The sequence below is a fragment of the Heterodontus francisci genome, chromosome 18 (genome assembly GCF_036365525.1).
Source record: "Heterodontus francisci isolate sHetFra1 chromosome 18, sHetFra1.hap1, whole genome shotgun sequence".
Lineage (NCBI taxonomy): Eukaryota > Metazoa > Chordata > Chondrichthyes > Heterodontiformes > Heterodontidae > Heterodontus > Heterodontus francisci.
In genome coordinates, this window is record NC_090388.1 from 51,347,255 (window position 1) to 51,368,086 (window position 20,832).

General features: G+C 41.5%; 1 protein-coding gene across 5 annotated transcripts in view; it reads right to left on the bottom strand.

Moving 5' to 3' along the window:
* Window positions 1-1,916: 1,916 nt before the first annotated feature.
* Window positions 1,917-20,832, bottom strand: part of LOC137379635 (protein kinase C and casein kinase substrate in neurons protein 2-like) — a 157,154-nt gene continuing 138,238 nt past the window's right edge. For 4 of the 5 annotated variants that reach the window (XM_068050742.1, XM_068050744.1, XM_068050743.1 and 1 more), the window contains 4 exons: window positions 18,208-18,335; window positions 14,763-14,870; window positions 10,237-10,427; window positions 1,917-3,934 (listed from right to left, as the gene is read on the bottom strand). In XM_068050742.1, the coding sequence (XP_067906843.1) occupies window positions 3,822-3,934; window positions 10,237-10,427; window positions 14,763-14,870; window positions 18,208-18,335 (540 nt within the window). In that variant the 3' untranslated portion in view covers window positions 1,917-3,821. The remainder of the gene's footprint in view (window positions 3,935-10,236; window positions 10,428-14,762; window positions 14,871-18,207; window positions 18,336-20,832) is intronic. The other variant, XM_068050746.1, reaches the window with a different exon arrangement.

Sequence of the window (20,832 nt, forward strand, 5' to 3'; positions counted from 1 at the left end):
GCAGGAGGTGTAATACCTGCCCATTTGCCTCCCCTCTCCTCACTATCCCAGGCCCCAAACACTCCTTTCAGGTGAAGCAGCGATTTACTTGTACTTCTTTCAATGAAGTATACTGTATTCGCTGCTCACAGTGTGGTCTCCTCTACATTGGGGAGACCAAGCGCAGACTGGGTGACCGCTTTGCGGAACATCTCCGCTCAGTCCGCAAGCAGGACCCTGAGCTTCCGGTTGCTTGCCATTTCAACACTCCCCCCTGCTCACATCTCTGTCCTGGGATTGCTGCAGTGTTCCAGTGAACATCAACGCAAGCTCGAGGAACAGCATCTCATTTACCGATTAGGCACACTACAGCCTGCCGGACTGAACATTGAGTTCAATAATTTCAGAGCATGACAGCCCCCCATTTTACTTTCATTTTTAGTTATTTTTTCTTCCTTTTTATTACATTCTTTTTTACATTTTTTACAATTTTTTTTTTTGCGCATTTATTTCATTTCTTCTTAGTTTGTTCAGTTTGTTTACCCATTGTTTTTTTTCAGGTTTTATTTGTCTTATACCAATATGCACGTGGCTCAGGTAATAATCCAGAGATTACCGTTGAGGCTCTGCTTCTTAATTTGGCACCTTGTTCCCCATACTGACGATGCAAAACCTCTTTCCTTGTCCTGCCTATGTCGTTAGTACCTACATGGACCACGACGACTGGGTCCTTCCTCTCCCACTATAAGTTCCGCTCCAGCCTTGAGCAGATGTCCCAAACCCTGACACCGGGCAGGCAACACAGCCGTCCGGACTCTTGCTCTTTGTTGCAGAGAAAGGTGTCAGTTCCCCTAACTATACTGTCCTCTATCGCAACATTCCTTTTTTCTCCCTCCACTTGAATGGCTTCCTGTACCATGGTCAGGTTGCTCATCCACCCTGCAGCCCCGATTCTCATCCAAACAGGCTGAAATAACCACAAACCTGTTGGACAATTTGGAAAGACTGAGGCTCCTGCCTCAGCTGCAGCCACACTCTCCTGTCCCGGACAAAATCAGAAGACCCTATTCTAAGGGTGTGACCACCTCCTGGTACAAAATGTCAAGGTAACTTTCCCCCTCCCTGATGTGTCACAGTGTCTGCAGCTCGGACTCCAGTTCAATGACTCTGAGCCGAAGCTCTTCGAGCTTACTGCAGACGTTTGCGCCCTGCATCACACTGGCATCCAGGAACTCCCACATGCTGCAACCGTGACACATCACCTGTCCTGCCATCCTTAATGTGTTTTAATTAACTACTTAATTATTTTATTCAATTATTTTATTTTCCTTTTTTTATGTATTCTATTAAGCTTACCACTGGTTCCTTTAATATTTTAAACGTTAGTATTAGAATGGAACTTAATCACTTACCAGATACTCACCAATGCTTGGTATTCTATTGGATCCCGAGCTTTCAACCCCGTATTTGTCCCACCACCAAAGCAACCACCTTTCACCTCTTGAACATTGCCTATTGTATACTTCTATGAAAGCTGCCCATCTTTTATTATCCCAAGGCTTAATTTCTCCAGCATTCATCTCAGTCTCCCCTTCCTTTGAACTTGGGATTTTAATTCATGTGTCTGGATTATCAGTGCAGGCCTCTGGATTATTAGTCCAGTAACATAACCACTATGCTACCATTCTCCATCAGCCATTTTCAGCTCTATTCAGTAATATTCTTTAGTGATATTTATAATATGATGTTGTTGCTATGAACATGCAGCTGAGTCAAAGAACAAAATATGATTCCGTTCACGAGACGTTTCCCCATAATGTTTTAAAATGATATGACAAAGAATTGACATTTTGAATAATGTCAATACTGTGAAAATCTAAAACATGGTACTAAATGTTTAAAAGAAGTCTGAACCTCAAAAGAATGGAAAATTGCCATTTAAAAAAGTAAACTAATTTATTGGAAATGCAACGTGTTGGAGACAAAAGATGGGTTTTATTTCAAAGATTTCACCCCTCTAAATAGTTTGCAACAGATACTAGCAAAGCTTATTGACCAAAAGTTCTTTGGCTTCATTGCTCCAATTGACCAAGAGTTTGTTGGCTTCATTTCTCCAACTTTTCACTGGATTAAATGAGACATATTGCCAACAATCATTTCGAAGATACTACTTTTCAGCACTTTGTACAGTCATGATCACAGATAAGGGAGAATAATAAAACAAGAGTATGACATGCTTTAGTTACCAACCACTCTTGAATGTATATGGTTCGTCTACTTTGATTATAATCTACTTTATCCCAATAAAGTTAGCTATTGTACAGTTCCTCCATTCTTGTTCAACAATGGGGATTGTCCAGTTTTGCATTTTAAATCACAAGTCTACATCACTGTTATTACACAGAACTTCTGGTTTAATTCTTTGTGAAGATTGATTGGAAGGTTTTACAGAACAAAAATTTAACTTAGAAAACCCTATTGGTCACTTAAAGCTGGCTTACCATTCACCCGCCGTTAGTGTGATTGCAGCCTACTCTTATCCCCCTCTCTCCATATATATATATATATTATATTATACAATAATTTGAATCACAGAATACTTCGACATTGATGAAGCAAAGTAAGTATACATTAACAAAACTTCTCATTCATGTTTTAACAGTCCTTAGATTGAACCCAAAAACAATGTAGCGGACATACTCTTTCCCAATTATCTTTGTTCACATTGAATTTTTATACGTACAAAGGGTATACAGTTTTCTTTTAGGAGAATTCCAGCTAGTAAATTTAGTGCACATCTTCAAATCTTTCAAAAGCTCTCCAGTTATGAGGAGCTCGCAGAAGTGTGTACTCGCTATTGGAAATAAATGGAACACTGGTATGTATTCTCTTCAACCTCCATTTACAGGCTGCTCCTTTTCCATCATAGCCCTCGTTATGAACATTATAGCATGTCAAAAATACATGGAAACCGACCTTCTGGATACACATTAAAAACCATAAATTTTAGAATTCAGAACATATGAGTCTTAATAATGTACTTGATAATTCTATTGAAAATTAATGTTATACAGGCAACGATTGTAGTATTTACTAAAACACATCCCTATGTTTCACGGACGTGCTAATCATGTGCAGTCAGCTGTATGAAGTTTAGCTAGCAGGCTAAAGCAGCACATGGCCTTGCATAAGAGTGAGTGTAAATGATTAAACAGATGTGCACTTTGGGAAGATATTAAAGCACAGCATGACATCATTTTTCCTTGGCTATACCTCATGCACATAAAAGAGAGAGACATTTCGAACAAAGAGGAACTGCAACAGAACTGAAATGCTAAAACCTAACCAATGGGTAAATATTGGGAGCCTCCTCTTTAAAAAATAAAGTTTAAAAAAACTGACGAAATCAATTTTTTTTTAAAATATTGGGGCATTGCTTAAATAATATATAAAGGCTGCAATAAGTCAAAGGTAAATATTTAAAATTAGTATTCAGCAGTCACAGAAGGCAAGTTATTGAATCAAATTTTACAATCCTTTTGTCTATGAAAACTGAAGCTGCCATAGCTATTGACTGCAGATAATATTTAAAACGATGTCACAGTAACTGTGAAGCTTCAGCTGAAAACTTCAAAACACATGACAGGAGCCTAAGATGAACATTTTTAACTCCAATGAAGACTAGATTCTTCTCATCAAAGTGAAGCATTACCAGAAGTAACCATAATGCTCAATGTATGAATATGTACACTCTATGCCAATTCATCATTTTCATTTTAAGTTGATGCAACTGTATATTTAAATATGAAACCGCTGTAGCATTTTCGTTGGTTCATCCTGCATCACAGGATGACTTCAACATAATTGGCAGGGTACAAGCCAACTTGTCCATTCTCCAGTCGCCCTTTACACCAGCCCTGCTCATCTTCGTCTTCTACCTTTGTCAGTTCATCACCTGTTACAAAAAGACCACTGTATTAGTAGGGATAATGCAACGTACTTCAAGCGATTTTAAAAGAAAAAAAGCATCATTCCTAAAACTAAAATAGTTTTCATCAAGAATACATATAGCCAATAAGTAATCAATCCAAAGCTCCATTATATGAATAATATAGTACATAATCTTTTAAGTGCTTAAGAGTAACCTTCAGGAAATACTGCATCGGGAATTTCTTAATTTGGTCGTAGTAGTACGGTACTTCATTTTTAAATGTCAAAATAATTACAAATCAACATCATTTTGGTTTTCTAGCATTTAGTTTATTCTTGAATAATTTTAACGGTTGGAGTACGCATTAACCTGGAGACATTAACTAGTGTAAGATACAAGCACCGGTCCAGGATGCTTTAGTGATCCTATTATTTCAAATTCACAGATTCACCCTCTTTTGTATTCAATGGTCTTGGGTAAATCTTAGCAGAAGTACTGATTGTAAAACAACCTCTTCAAAAATCTACAGCAAATATATTTTATTGTAACAAGAAGTCATCAAGAAACTGAAGTCAAAACATTGATAAAAGGGCAGAATGAACTGAATTTTGAGAGAAAACTTTCAAGGTTTTCGAAGTTTTGATGAAAGGTCAACCTGGAACGTTAACGTTGTTTCTCTTTCCTCACTTGCTGCCAGACCTGAATATTTCCAGCATTTTTTGTTTTTAATCTCAAGGCTTTTGTGTGGCCCATAGTTTGTTAAAGGACAATTAATCACTGGCTTGTGTGAAGCTCGAGAAGACCTCCTTGGGTCACTACGGACAGTAATATCGTAAATGCCTTCATGACTATTTCCTCTGGTCAGTACTTCTTGTGAAATCATCAACCCTCGAAGATAAACAACATTCTATTAAGCAAAGGAAAGCAACGCCACAAAGTGAACACAATGCTGAGTGTAATGAATATGTATTTACCTATACCATAATTTCACTACACATAGAGACAAAAGCAATTCTTAAGTTACAATCTTGATTCATAAGAAAACCTTCATCCTTGTGAAATTAGTGTGGGTTGTGAAGGGGGGATGGGGTTCAGGGAGGGTGGGAAGAGGAGAGTGCTGGAGGAACCCAGGGGCACAACACACTTCTGCATGAACAGACTATACCAGGAGGTATCAAGTGGGAACAATGTACTTCTCCAGAAAATGTTGACTACCACACAGGCATTGCACAAATTAGCATTTTAAAGCCGAGAACAGGCCTGCTCACTTAGTTGCGAGATGTATCACACAGGAAAAATGCAAAAAAAAAAAATGGGAGGAGGGAGGCAAATTTAAATCAAATATACTGTGTCAGAAATGCTTTCAACTGGTGAAGCTGTATGTAGAATAACTAAAGAATGCATGCTGCAAGACAGCTCAATACGAAATTCATTTCAGAAGCGAATTTAGGATGTTTTTCCTCAGAGATAATTCAATAAATCCATTTTAGCAAAGTTATGATGAGTTTTGATCCTTGTTATGAATGCTGGACTTTGTAACAGGATTATGTTTTAAAACCTGTGATTTTTTTTAAAGTTTAAGATAGAGTCAGAGAAGTCACATCAACTCTGCTGAAAGACAAGACAGAAATCTCAGTTACCAGGACAACAGAGAACATAGATCAAAGACTTTTTTTTTCAAAAACAGAGACTGCAGGGGTATAGCACTTTGGTGAGGAGGGGGGGCTGGGGGGGGGGGGGGGGGGGGGGGAACGGAGGGAGCCAATGTATGTCAGTGAGCACAAGGGTGATAGGGGAATGGGACTTGTGTGTTCAGACACAGGCAGCAGAGTTTTGGACGACCTTAAGTTTATGAAGAGTAGAACATAGGCGACCAGCCAGGAGTGCATTAGAATAGTCAAGTCTGGTGAATATGAAGGCATGAATGAGGGTTTCAGCAGCTGATGTCGGGTGATATCACGGAGGTGGAAATAGAGTAGGGTAGGCGGTGGCGTAGTGGTACTATCACTGGACTAGTAACCCAGAGACCCAGGGTATTTCTCTGGGGACATGGGTTCAAATCCCACCACAGCAGAAGGTGGAATTTGAACTTAATTAATAAATCTGGAATTAAAAGCTAGTCTAATGATGGCCATGAAAACATTGTCGATTGTTGTAAAAACCCATCTGGTTCACTAATGTCTTTTAGGGAAGGAAATCTGCTGTCCTTACCCGGTCTGGCCGGCAAGTGACTCCAGACCCACAGCAATGTGGTTAATTCTTACATGCCCTCTGAAATGGCCTAGCAAGCCACTCAGTTGTACCTAATCGCGACGAAGTCAATCAAAATGAATGAAACTGGACGGACCACCCAGCATCGACCGAGGCAATGGAAACGACAACGGCAAACCCAGCCCTGTCGACCCTGCAAAGTCCTCCTTACTAACATCCGGGGGCTTGTGCCAAAGTTGGGAGAGCTGTCCCACAGACTAGTCAAGCAACAGCCTGACATCGTCATACTCATGGAACCATACCTGACAGACAATGTCCCAGACACTGCCATCACCATCCCCGGGTATGTCCTGTCCCACCAGCAGGACAGACCCACCAGAGGTGGTGGCACAGTGGTATACAGGAGGGAGGGAGTTGCCCTGGGAGTCCTCAACATCGACTTCAGATCCCACGAAGTCTCATGGCATCAGGTCAAACATGGGCAAGGTAACCTCCTACTGATTACCACCTACCGCCCTTGCTCAGTGGAGGACTCAGTACTCCTCCATGTTGAACACCACTTGGAGGAAGCACTGAGGGTGGCAAGAGCACAAAATGTACTCTGGGTGCGGGACTTCAATGTCCATCACCAAGAGTGGCTCGGTGGCACCACTACTGACTGAGTTGGCAGAGCCCTAAAGGACATAGTTGCTAGATTGGGTCTGCGGCAGGTGGTGGGGGAACCAAGAGGGAAAAACATACTTGACCTCGTCCTCACCAATCTGCCTGCCGCAGATGCTTCTGCCCATGACAGTATTGGTAAGAGTGACCACTGCACAGTCCTTGTGGAGACTAAGACCCGCCTTCACATTGAGGATACCGTCCATCGTGTTGTGTGGCACTACCACCGTGCTAAATGGGATAGATTTCGAACAGATCTAGCAATGCAAAACTGGGCATCCATGAGGCGCTGTGGGCCATCAGCAGCAGCAGAATTGTACTCAACTACAATCTGTAACCTCATGGCCTGGCATATCCCCCACTCTACCATTACCATCAAGCCAGGAGACCAACCCTGGTTCAATGAAAAGTGCAGGAGGGCATGCCAGGAGCAGCACCAGGCATACATCAAAATGAGGTGTCAACCTGGTGAAGCTACAACCCAGAACTACTTGCATGCCAAACTGCATAAGCAGCATGCGATAGATAGAGCTAAGCGATCCCACAACCAACGGATCAGATCTAAGCTCTGCAGTCCTGCCACATCCAGCCGTGAATGGTGGTGGACAATTAAACAACTAACTGGAGGAGGAGGCTCCACAAATATCCCCATCCTCAATGATGGAGCAGCCCAGCACATCAGTGCGAAAGATAAGGCTGAAGCATTTGCAACATTCTTCAACCAGAAGTACCGAGTTCATGATCCATCTCGGCCTCCTCCTGAAGTCCCCAGTATCACAGATGCCAGACTTCAGCCAATTCGATTCACTCCGCGTGATATCAAGAAACGACTGAAGGCACTGGATACTGCAAAAGCTACGGGCCCTGACAATATTCCGGCAATAGTACTGAAGACCTGTGCTCCAGAACTTGCCCCGCCCCTAGCCAAGCTGTTCCAGTACAGCTACAACACTGGCATCTACCCTGCAATGTGGAAAATTGCCCAGGTATGTCCTGTACACAAAAAGCAGGACAAGTCCAACCCGGCCAATTACTGCCCCATCAGCCTACTCTCAGTCATCAGTAAAGTGACGGAAGGTGTCATCAACAGTGCCATCAAGCGGCACTTGCTTCGCAATAACCTGCTCAGTGACGCTCAGTTTGGGTTCCGCCAGGGCCACTCAGCTCCTGACCTCATTAGAGCCTTGGTTCAAACATGGACAAAAGAGCTGAACTCAAGAGGTGAGGGGAGAGTGACTGCCCTTGACATCAAGGCAGCATTTGACCGAGTATGGCATCAAGGAGCCCTAGCAAAACTGAGATCAATGGGAATCAGGGGGAAAACCCTCTGCTGGCTGGAGTCATACCTAGCGCAAAGGAAGATGGTTGTGGTTGTTGGAGGTCAATCATCTGAGCTCCAGGACATCACTGCAGGAGTTCCTCAGGGTAGTGTCCTAGGCCTAACCATCTTCAGCTGCTTCATCAATGACCTTCCTTCAATCATAAGGTCAGAAGTGGGGATGTTCGCTGATGATTGCACAATCTTCAGCACCATTCGTGACTCCTCAGATACTGAAGTAGTCCATGCAGAAATGCAGCAAGACCTGGACAATATCCAGGCTTGGGTTGATAAGTGGCAAGTAACATTTGCGCCACACAAGTGCCAGGCAATGACCATCTCCAACAAGTCAGAATCTAACCATCTCCCCTTGACATTCAACGGCATTACCATCGCTGAATCCCCCACTATCAACATCCTCGGGGCTACTACTGACCAGAAACTGAACTGGAATAGCCATATAAATACCATGGCTACAACAGCAGGTCAGAGGCTAGGAATCCTGAGGTGAGTAACTCACCTCCTGACTCCCCAAAGTCTGTCCACCATCTAAAAGGCACAAGTCAGGAGTGTGATGGAATACTCTCCACTTGCCTGAAAAGGTGCAGCTCCAACAACACTCAAGAAGCTCGACACCAACCAAAACAAAGCAGCCCGCTTGATTGGCACCCCATCTGCAAACATTCACTCCCCCCACCACTGACGCACAGTAGCAGCAGTGTGTACCATCTACAAGATGCACTGCAACAATGCACCAAGGCTCCTTAGACAGCACCTTCCAAACCTGCGACCTATACCAACTAGAAGGACAAGGGCAGCAAATACATGGGAACACCACCACCTGCAAGTTCCCCTCCAAGTCACACACCATCGTGACTTGGAACTATATCGCTGTTCCTTCACTGTCGCTGGGTCAAAATCCTGGAACTCCCTTCCTAACAGCACTGTGGGTATACCTTGGGGTGATGCTGGCAGATTTAAAAGACAATGGGACAACACATGGAGAGAGAGATGTTTGACAATATCAGTTAACATGGGAACCAGGAGGGGAAGATGGGTGATCAGCAGTTTAGCGGGAACAGGATCGCGAGAACAGGAGGCATGACTCATGGACAAGATAAGCTGAGAGAGGGCATGAGGGGAGATGGGACAGAAACTAAAGAAGGATGCAAGTTCAGTGCTAGGACAGAGAGGAGCATTACAGGAAGTTTGGTCGGGTGGGCTAGTGGAAGGGAGGGATGTGGCAGAGGCAGCTGATCTCAATCTTCGTGACAAAGTCATCCATCAGCTTCTTGCACATATTACTGGAGGAGAATGGGGGTTTAAGAAGATGGTTTGTAGTATAGAGAAAAAGCCAGGGGTTATCTTTGCACCCCAAGATGATCCTGGAATAGTGAACAGTTTTAGTTGAACCCGAGAAAGTTTTAAGTGGTCCAGCCAAATTCGGCAGTGATGGCTAAACCAGTTGCCCACCTCATCCATTCAAGTCTGTGTCCCTTGGACTTAAGGGAGCAGAGATGAGAGCTGTACCAAGGAGAATGGCCAGGGTGAGTGTGACTGATATTTTATTGGGGACTGGGGCATCAAAGATGGAGGTGAGGGTATGGTTGAGCAAATCAGTAGCTGCAGAAATGCGGCAAACAGAAGGCCAAAGGCTAGGTAGTTGAGATTTTGAAGTGCAGCTGTAAGTGAATTGGGGCAGGGTGGGGTGAGGGGTGAATAGTTTTTTTCCAGGGACAGATACAAAATGAGGTAGGGTTGGGGCATGGAAGGGGGATATGAGTGGAGAGGAAGTTATCAGAGATGGCTGTATCTGTAATTGATACAATGGGATTAGCAAGAGCATGTGAAATGGCAAGATCGAGAGGATGGCTATGACTAAAGGTTGGGGAGTTTACATGCAGGGAGAGATTTCGATAAGAAAGAGGGCAGTGGACTCACAAGAGGAGAGAGAACGTGATGCGTTGAGATGGAGATTGAAATCTCTGAGGATGAGACGTCACCCACTGCAGAGACTGAGGGGGAAAAGCAGTGAAGATATCTCGGTGATGATGCCAAATAATACATGCAGTTCTATCCACTTTGATCCATGAATAAAACTACTCAGATTCAAGTTTAGAAATATATGTATACACACCTGCTTTGAAACTAAGCTCATCATGTTCTTGCCCTTCATAATCATACAACGCTCGCACGCGGACTTCTGATCCTGAATGGTCCTCATCAAAAGGATTATCACCATTTGTTTCATTGCAGTTGAAGGGATTGTTAGTTTCATCATCTGACCACTCTGTGGTGTAGTTTTGGTTCTTTTCATAGCTGCTAACACTAAATGCCAAAAAATAAAAAGTTACTGTACTTGGCAATCAAATTATTAATCAGAAGGATGTATAATTCTTGCAGAAATTTACATTGATTACAAATCAAACTAAATAAATTATGATCAGAGGATGGGACAATGTATTGAGTGCTCGATCAGCAATAGAAGAGTCCAGGATGATCACTGACTGATTCTACATAGTCACCCATCTAATCTCTGCCATAATTATGGGAAAGGGTGCTCAGAGGTGATCATGGGGACGTGAGGGCTCAGCAAAAGAGAAGAGCAAGAAAGTCATGAGAATTATCCCTGGTCACTTTAACGTACTTTTGAGTATCTGGTTGTAAGGTCTGGGAGAAGCGGTGCCTCCCATGGTTTTTGCAGAGTGTGTGGGGCACATATGGAATAACAGCAGGAAAAGGAAAATATAATTTCACAATACTAAAAATGAACCAATTTTTGATTAGATGATACTGAAAAAAGCATGTGTATATGGGATTTATTGTGAGATGAAGTTGAAGTAAGCACTGTTCAAAAACAGGTAGATCCTTCCTGTTCAATATTGCTATTTTCTAATCCAGTAAAAAAAAGGTTTTTTTCAAAAAAATAAGTCTTTAGTGGCTGACCTATACAGACTGCGAAAGTCCAAGATTTAATTAAAGCAAAATACTGCAGATGCTGGAAATCTGAAATAAAAACAAAAAGTGCTGGAAATACTCAGCAAGTCTGATAGCATCTGTGGAGACAGAAACAAAGTTAACGTTTCAGGTCTGTGACCTTTCATCAGAACTGGCAAAGAATGAGGTTTTAAGCAAGTGAAGGGGAGTGGGGTGGAGGAAAGAACAAAGGGGTAGGTGTTTGATAGGGCAGAGGGCAGGAGAGATTAAATAACAAAGCTGTCCTGGAACAAAGACTAAGAGTGTAAATGCTTGTGGTGAAATACAAAGCATTAGTTCAGAGAGAGCATTAATAGCAGAATAATGAGCAGCTCTGACTACATGAAAAGCAGGTACATGGTTGAAAAATAATTTAAAAAAAGGTTAGTCACGTCCTGAGTTATTGAACTCAATGTTCAGTCTGTAAGGCTGTAGAGTGCCTAATCGAAAGATCAGGTGCTGCTCCTCGAGCTTGCGTTGATGTTCACTGGAACATTGGAGCAGGCCATAGACAAAAGTGCTGGCATGAGAGCAGGGGGAAGTGTTGAAATAGCAAGCAACTGGAAGTTCCAGGTCATGCTTTCGGACTGAGCAGAGGTGTTCCGCAAAGCGGTCACCCGATCTGCACTTTTTCTCCCCAATGTAGAGGAGACCGCATTGTCCAAGAGTTAATCTGCTAAGCTGGTTGATCTCAGCTGAATTAGTTGTGGCGCGGACACTACGCTTTGCTTCGTTACTCCAAAAATTCCAATTCCATTTCCAAAATTCCTTAGATTCAGGAACAGTCCCATCAGATTGGAAGTTAGCAAACGTTGTTACACCATTTGTTTCCTTTTCAAGAAAGGAGGGAGAGAAAACTGAGAACTACAGGCAAGTTAGCCTAACATTAACAATGCACTTAGAAAAGCACAGTATGATTAGAACAAGTCAACATGGTTTTACTACAGAGAAATCCTGTTTGACAAATTTATTAGAGTTATTTGAGGATGTAACTAGTAGGGTAGATAAAAGGGAACCAGTAGATGTAGCATGCCTGGATTTCCAAAAGACATTCAATAAGTTGCCACACAAGGTTAAAAGGCAAGATAAAGGCTCATTGAGTTGAGGGTCATATATTAGCATGGACAGATGACTGGTTAACAGACAGGAAGTAATGAGTGGGCATAACGGGGCATTTTTGAGCTGGCAGGCAGTAAATAGTGCAGTGCCACAAGGATCAGTACTGCGGCCTCAGCTATTTACACTCTATATTAATGACTTAGATGAAGAGACAGAGTAATGCATCAGCAGCAAACTTAGATACAAAGGTAGGTGGAAAGGTAAGCTGTGGGGAGGACACAGAGGATGCAAAGTGATATAGACAGGTTAAGTGAGTGAGCAACAAGGTGGCAGATGGAGTATAATGTAGGGAAGTGTGAAGTTATGTACGTTGGTCGTAATAGAAAAGTAGAATACTTTTTAAAAGGTGTGAAACTTGTAAATGTCGATGTTCAAAGAGACGTGGGTGTGCTTGTACAAGGAACACAGAGTTAATATACAGGTACAGCAAGCAATTAGGAAGGCAAATGGATGTTGGCCTTGACTGCAAGGGGGCTTGGAGTACTGCTACAAATAAGGAAGTATTGCTACAATTGTACAGGGTTTTGGTGAGACCACATCTGGAATACTGTGTGCAGTTTTGGTCTCCACATTTAAGAAAGGATATACTTGCATTGGAGGCAGTGCAGCAAAGGTTCACTAGATTGGTCCCTGGGATGAGGGAGTTGTCCTATGATGAGACACTAAGTAAATTAGGCCTGTATTCTCTGAAATTTAGATGAATGAGAGGTGATCTCATTAAAACATAATATTCTAAAGGGGCTGGATAGGGTAGACACTGAAAAATTATTTCTGCTGGTAGGGGAACATAAAACATAGGGGGGAAAGTCTCAGGATAAGGGGCCAGTAATTCAGGGCTGAGAAGAGGAGAAATTACTTCAACTCAAAGGGTTGCAAATCTTTGGAATTCTCTACCCCAGAGGCTTGTGGATGCACCATCACTGAATACATTTAAGGTTGGGATAGACAGATTTGATCTCTCCAAGAATCAAGGGGTATGGCGAGTGGGCAGGAAAGTGGAGTTGAATCCCAAGATCAGCCATGATCATTCTGAATGGCGAAGCAGGCTTGATGGGCCATATGGTCTACTCCTGTTCCTATTTCTTGTGTACTGCTGCATTAAAGAAAATTACCTGCATTCCCATTCCAGTGTGCCCCTGCTATAAATGTGGCTGTATGGATTCCTCACTCCTGCATTTGAACAGCTTGTTCACACACTGTCATGTACAAAAAGTAACCAAAAAGGCTGATGAAATGTCAGCCTTTATCTCAAGGGGGTCGAATACAAAAATGAAGTTAATGCTTCAGTTGCTCAGAGACAATCAGATCCCATCCTGAGTACTGCATTCAGTTTTGGGAACTGAGCCACAGGAAAGATATATTGGCCTTGGCAGGGGGTGCACCACAGTTTCACCAGAATGATACTGGGGCATAAAAGAATAAATTATGAAGATGGTTGCATAAAACTTGGCTTTTAATCCCTTGAGTTTTGAAGTTGAGGGATGATCTAATTGAGACCATTAAAATTAAAAAGGCACATAGCGAGAAACATCTTCCTCCAGAACACGAAAGCATAACGTTAAAATTAAAGCTAGGTGATTTAAGAGCAAAATCAGGGAGTATTTTTCCATACAAAGGCTGGTGAAAAATTGGAACTTTCTCTCTCCCCCCCCCCCGCCCCACCAAAAGGCTGTGGATGCTAGGAGCCATTTAGCTTTTAAGCCTGAAATAGATTTTTGTTAGGTAATGGTATTAAGGGATATGGAACGAAGGTGGATAAATTAAGTTGACATACAAATCAATTGTCATCTAACAAAATGATGGAATAGGCTCGAGGAGCTGAACAGCCTACTCCTGATCCTATGAATTTGGAAGAATAGCACTTGAACAAGCTAGGGTGACTGCAACCTAGCTAACAATCAACCATTTTGAAGGGAGGGGGAGAAAAATTGGCAAAAAGAGTAGAGTGAGAAATAAAAAAGAAATGGACAAGAACAGATATTGAGGGGCTTTCATGTACTCCAATATTAAGCTACATTGGCAGATTAATTTTAAACCAAAATAGGAAAATCAAGATGAGGTATTTTTGGTAAACCACAGTACCAATTATGAATATTAAGACAACATTATTCATTCTTCTATTAGTGATGAGTACAAAGATAGCATTAATTCTTCCCCTCTCCTCCCACCAAACTGACTGGAGGTTCTAATAAGAAAAACAGAAAATTTCAAACTTCTAAAAATTTAAGCATGCAAACACACATCAACTACTCATATTCAAGAATATAACAGATTGCACAAAATTAGAGGAGCCACAGGAATCAACAAGATAACCATTGTTAAAGTGACAAGTAGTTCAACAATGTTAGAAAAAACAAGCAGGTAACTCTAAAGATGGTAACTCTGTAAATAAAAAAAAATTGTTTTAAGGAAAGTTGAAGAAACATATTTAGAGCCCTTTGGAGCATAGAACCACACTGCACAAATCCATGCATTAGTCAGTACATTGGCTTTGTGGAACCTAGAATAAGGAAACATTAAGCAGCAGCATGAAAGTGTGAAGTTTATCAAAAATGATCTTTCACCAACTTTTTGGTTACTGTGTTCTCCTTCTCGTCAACGGGTTTGCCATTCTCCTCTTCCTCAAATGGGTTACAATTGGAACGTATCGAGTTAGTAGTACTCCGGACACTAAGACTGCCATTTGGGAAATAACATCATTAACAGCAAGCTCCTTTTACAATGAAATTCAATCAATAAAATGTTCCATCAGCTCGCAAAGTTAGTTATGTTGCTGACCAGCTTCATAAATCACATTTGTTCAATACCATGACTGCGACTTTTCTAAAAACAAACAAGTTTACCTGAATAACATAGGGCATCCTAATAACAGCAAAGTTTCTCACTGATTAATACAATTAGATTAGATTTGCACATGCAGCCTTTTTTTATTCTAATATAAACTTTGGCAGCAAAAGTCTGGTATTTTAGGCTCAAAGGTTTTATGTGCATCACATAGTAAAGGCGCCCCTACATAGCAGTGATTACATAATTGAATTTCACATTCAGTTTGAGGGTGAGAAGAGTGTATTTAAACTTAAATAAGTGTAATTATGAGGTTTTGAAGACAGAGCTGGCTAAAATAAACTTGGAAATTACATTAAGGGATAGGTCAGTAGAGATGCAGTGGCAGACATTTGAGATATTTCATAACACTCAGCAAAGATACATGCCAGTGAGAAAGAAAGGCTCTAGGGGAAGGATGCACCATACGTGGCTATCTAAGGAAGTTAAAAGATAGGATCAAATTGAAAGAAAAAGCATACAATTCAGCAAAGAGTAGAGGCAGGTCAGAAGATTGGATAAAATACAGAAAACAGCAAAGAATGACCAAAAGAATAATAAGAAGGGAGAAATTAGAGTACGAGAGAAAGCTAGCTAGAAGTATAAAAACAGACAGTAAGAGTTTCTGCAGGTATTTAAAAAGGAAAAGAGCAGGTAAAGTGAGTGTTGGTCCTCTAGAGAGTGATATGGGGAGCTAATAAGGAAAAATAAGGAAATGATGGAGAAATTGAACAGATTTTTTGCATCTGTCTTCACTGTAGAGGATACAAACAATAACCCAGAAATAATCGCAAAGCAACAATTGAAAGGGAGGGAGGAACTTAAAACAATTACCAACACCAGGGAAAGGGCACTGAGAAAATTATTAGAACTAAAAGCTGACAAGTCCCCAGGTCCTCTTGGACTTCATCCTAGGGTCTTAAAAGTGGCTGCTGAGCTAATGGATGCATTGGTTTTACTTTTCCAAAATTCTCTAATTTCTGAAAAGGTTCCATCAAATTGGAAAATAGCAAATGTAACTCCTCTGTTCAAGAAAGGAGGAAGACAGAAAACAGGAAACTACAGGCCAGTTAGCTTAACATCTGTCATAGGGAAAATGATGGAAACTATTAAGGAGGTTATAGCAGGTCATTTATAGCAGGCAGAATCTAGATGATTTTGTGAAAGGGAAATATAGTGTTTGACTAATTTATTGGAGTTCTTTGAGGAACTAACAAGCAACGTGGATAAAGGAGAACCTGTGGATGTAGTGTACTTGGATTTCCAGAAGGCATTTGACAAGGTGCCACATCAAAGGTTACAAGACAAAATAAGAGCCCATGGTATAGGGGGGAAACTATCAGCATGGAGAGAGGATTGGTTAGCTATCAGGAAACAGAGAGTAGACATAAATGGGTCATTTTCAGGTTGGCAAGCTGTAACTAGTGGAGTGCCACTGGGATCAGTGCTGGGGCCTCAACTATTTATAATCTATATCAATGACTTGGACAAAGGGACAGAATGTATGGTTGCTAAATTTGCTGATGATACCAAGATAGGTAGGAGAGCAAGTTGTGAAGAGGACATAAGGTTCTGCAAAGGGATATAGATAGATTAAATGAGTGGGCAAAGATGTGGCAGATGGAGTATCATGTGGAAAAGCAACATATTATTTAAATGGAGAGAGACTGCAGAACTTTTGAGATGCCGAGGGATCTGGGTGTTCTAGTACACAAAATACAAAGTTAATAAGCAGATACAGCAAGTGATTAAGAAGGCAAATGCAATGTTGTCATTTATTGAAGGGGTATGGAATATTTAAGTAGAGATGCTTTGCTACAGTTGTACAGGGCACTGGCGAGACATCAGTATTGTGGACAGTTTTGGTCTCCTTACTTAAGAAAGGATATAACTGCATTGGAAGCAGTTCAGAGAAGGTTCACTCAACTGATTTCTGGGATGAGAGGATTATCTTCTGAGGGAAGGTTGGACAGGTTGGTCTGTATTCATTGGGAGTTTAGAAGGATGAGAGGTGATCTAATTGAAACATGCAAGATCCTGAGGGGACTTGGCAGGGTGGATGTTGAAAGGATGTTTCTCCATGTGGAAAAGACTAAAACTAGGGGACAGAGTTTAAAAATAAGGGGTCTCCCAATTAAGACAGAGATGAGGAGAATTTTTTTTCTCTTAAGGGTCATGAGTCTGTGGAACTCCCTTCCCTGGAAAGTGGTGGAGGCATGGTCATTGAATGCTTTTAAGGCAGAGGTAGATAGATTCTTGACAAACAAGGGAGTCAAAGCGTATTGGCGGTAAGCAGGAAAGTGGAGTTGTGTCCACAAACAGATCAGCCATGATCTGACAGAATGGCGGAGCAGGCTCAAGGGACCGAATAGCCTACTCCTGGTATGTATGTTCGTATGTATCACAAATTTTAGCCAAACTTCTGCAGATATTTAACCCAGGTTTTTTGCAATTGTTTTTGTAAACTAACTCTGGCTCCACTCTCAAGTGATATCAATGTAAATTTTCCGAGACCGCACTGCAACCAGCATGGCCTTGTTCACAGCAGGCAACTTATTGGAAATTTGCGAGTGCGCTGCCTGCAATTTTCCAAGTGCCACACAGCATGCGAGAATCCACTGTTAGTGAACGGTCTTCATACCGTAAATTTGAGTCAGCCATTAATGGCAAGCTGCACCAGTCCCAAAAATGTGCATTATTTGCAAATTGTTCTGATAGTATAGTCAAGCAGTACAAGATGACTTTTGAAACTATAGATTTCAGAAAGCCAGTGACATTAATTGACAGATAGGACAATTTGCTGCAAAGTTAAACAGAACTGTAAAAAAACCTCATTGAAATATTTAGTGCAATTCATGCTGAGATGAATCTCAAAGTTATCAATAAAATACATAATCAAGAACTTAAGCATTAACACTTTTTTTTGGTTCATTACTAAATAAAGTCATCTGATTCTGTATTAATCTGTTGGGATGAACTGAAATAATTGTTTTTATAAGAACCCAGACTTCAGTATAAAACTCAATTCATAAGCACTGCATAATTTGATATGAGCATTATATATAAACAAAAATTCATAAATGTGTTGAATCAGTACACAGCTGTAGAGTATGCATTGCCAGATCTATGTTCTTTGTTATTCCTCTCCTGTGGGAAACTGGCAGTAATACAGAAGTTTTGAATCTCTTACCTGCTGTGTTTGGAAGGCTGAGATGCTTGATCTCCTGTCTGACTGATACTAGTCAATGTCACTCCATCTCCAGTCTTTTTAGGCTTTTCCCTCCTACTGAGTGTGCGATTGAGGTCTGCACACCATTCCTGTGTGTTACACGCAAGAACACATGAAAACCAAAAATAATTTTCTGGCCAAAACGTTGCCACATTCTGCTAAGTATTATCTACAAGCAGTAAACATTTTCAAAAAGATGAAAATTAAGAGCCATTTTATATTTACAGTGAACAGTCTCAGTGTACTGTTTTTAAATGGTTGGTTCAGTTTCCAATACTTTGAATTACAAGCAACAGAGTTGAAAGTTGAATTTCAATATGACCATGGAATTCTACATAAGATTGTCAGAAAATGCTGAAAAGTTCAAAACCTGAAGACAGAGATGTTGCAACATGGGAACAGGTCATTTGGCACCAATGTTGGCATTTATCCTCCACTTAAGCAAATAGTTCATCAGATTTAACCACCCTGTTCACATGTCCCTTCAACTCATTTTTTATTCACCTCTCCAATCTAATCTTGAACATTGACATAATTTTGCCTCAAACAGTAACCCTGAAAGTGAATTCCACAACTTGCAATGTAAAGGAGCTCCTCCTGCCATCTATTCCAAATCTCTTACATTTAACAAAAGCAAAATACTGCAGATGCTGGAAATCTGAAATAAAAACAAAAAATGCTGGAAATACTCAGCAGGTCTGGCAGCATCTGTGGAGAAAGAAGCAGAGTTAACGTTTCAGGTCAGTAACCCTTCTTCAGAACTGGCTAAGGTTAGAAATGTAACAGTTTTGAAACAAAAAGCGGGGGGTGGGGCATAAGATAACAAAAGGGAGGCTGTTGATAGGACATAGGGTCACAGAGAATAACTGAAAAGGTGGTCATGGAGCAAAGGCAACGGGTGTGTTAATGGTGTGGTGAAAGACAAAGCATTAGTGTAGAGAGGGTGTTGAATGACGGAATAATGACCAGGTCTGGCCAAAAGCACAAACATGAAAAAAAAAACAGTGGGCGCCGCCCCCCCCCCACAGTCTGCAAGAAGGCCATCTGGTTTTACCAGCTGGGGTTCTTGAGGCTTTTGCCGTATGGCCGCCGAGGGTAAAATACCTGCGGCGGCAGGAGGAAACACTTAAGTACCAGTTAATTGGCCTGGGGAAGGCAGGCCGTTTCTCGCCACCGCTGACCCAGGTAAAATTGCAGCTGGGTGGGAGGGGGTTGGGAACTGCCCCCTGCCTCCTACTCAATTTTACACCCCCCCCCCCCATCCTTATTGCACCCTTCAGCCCTTAGACTATAGCCTTTAATGAGTTCCTCCACTATTGGTGATCTAATATCTGGAACTCCGCCCCTAAACCTATGCACCTCTCCCTTCATCTTTAAAAAAAGACTTTCTCAAAACCTATCTTTCAGCTCAGGTTTTGGTCACCTCTACTAATTCTCAAACTATTGCTTGGCTTTGTTCCTTTTATTTTTATCTTGGGACATTTGTCTACATATGGCCCCACCATAAACATCATCATACATCACAGGCAAATGAGGTTAACAAGTAGCAAGTCACCATCAGCTTGTGCCATAAGCAGGCTTTGCATGACGTCCATCTGCAAGCTTTTCCTACAAATAATATGCTTGTTTTATATAAACACATACCTTTCCTCTTTGCTCCCTATTAGGCCTATTACAAGCCAAATTAGACAAACTGTCTTTCAAAAAAGCACACAAAGTGCAGCTAAATGAAAGCAGGGCAACAGGAATTAAGTGTCAGCTGGGCTCAATTGGTAGCACTCTCATCTTTGGGTCACAAAGTTGCACATATTCAAGCTACACACTGAAGCACAAGTCTCAATGCAGTACTACTGGAGCTGCCATCTTTTGGATAAGACTGGAACCAAAGACCCCACGACCCACCAGGAAAGCAGTTAATAAAGCAAACAGGATCCTGGGCTTTATAAACAGGGGCATAGAGTACAAAAACAAGTAAGTTATGATAAACCTGCATAAAACACTGGTTTGGAAGGATGTTAAGGCATTAGCGAGGGTACAAAAAAGATTCCCAAGAATGGTTCCTGGGTTGAGGAACTCAGTTATTTGGATAGGCTGGAGAAGCTGGGCTGTTTTCCATGAAGTGGAGATTTGATGCAGATGTTCAATATCATGAGGGGTTTGCACAGAGTAAATAGGGAGAAATTGTTCCCATTGGCCGAAGGATGCAGAACCAGAAGAAACCAATTTAAGGTGACTGGCAAAAGAAGCAACAGTGACATGAGGGAAAACTTTTTTTTAATGCAGACAGTGGTTAGGATCTGGAATGAACTGCATGAGAGTATGGGGGAGGCAGAGTCAACCAAGTCCTTCAAAAGAAAATTGGATAATTATCTGAAGAGAAAGAATTTGCAAGGCCACGAGAAAAAGGCAGGGGAATGGACTAGGTGAGTTGCTCTTGCAGTGGGCTGGCACAGATTCGATGGGCCGAATGGCTTCCTTCTATGCTGTGACCATTCTATGATTTTACAATTAAAGGATCCCATAAAATTATTTAAACAGCAAGGTGTTCTCCTGGTATCCGGGAGAGCACTTCTCAGTCACCATAAA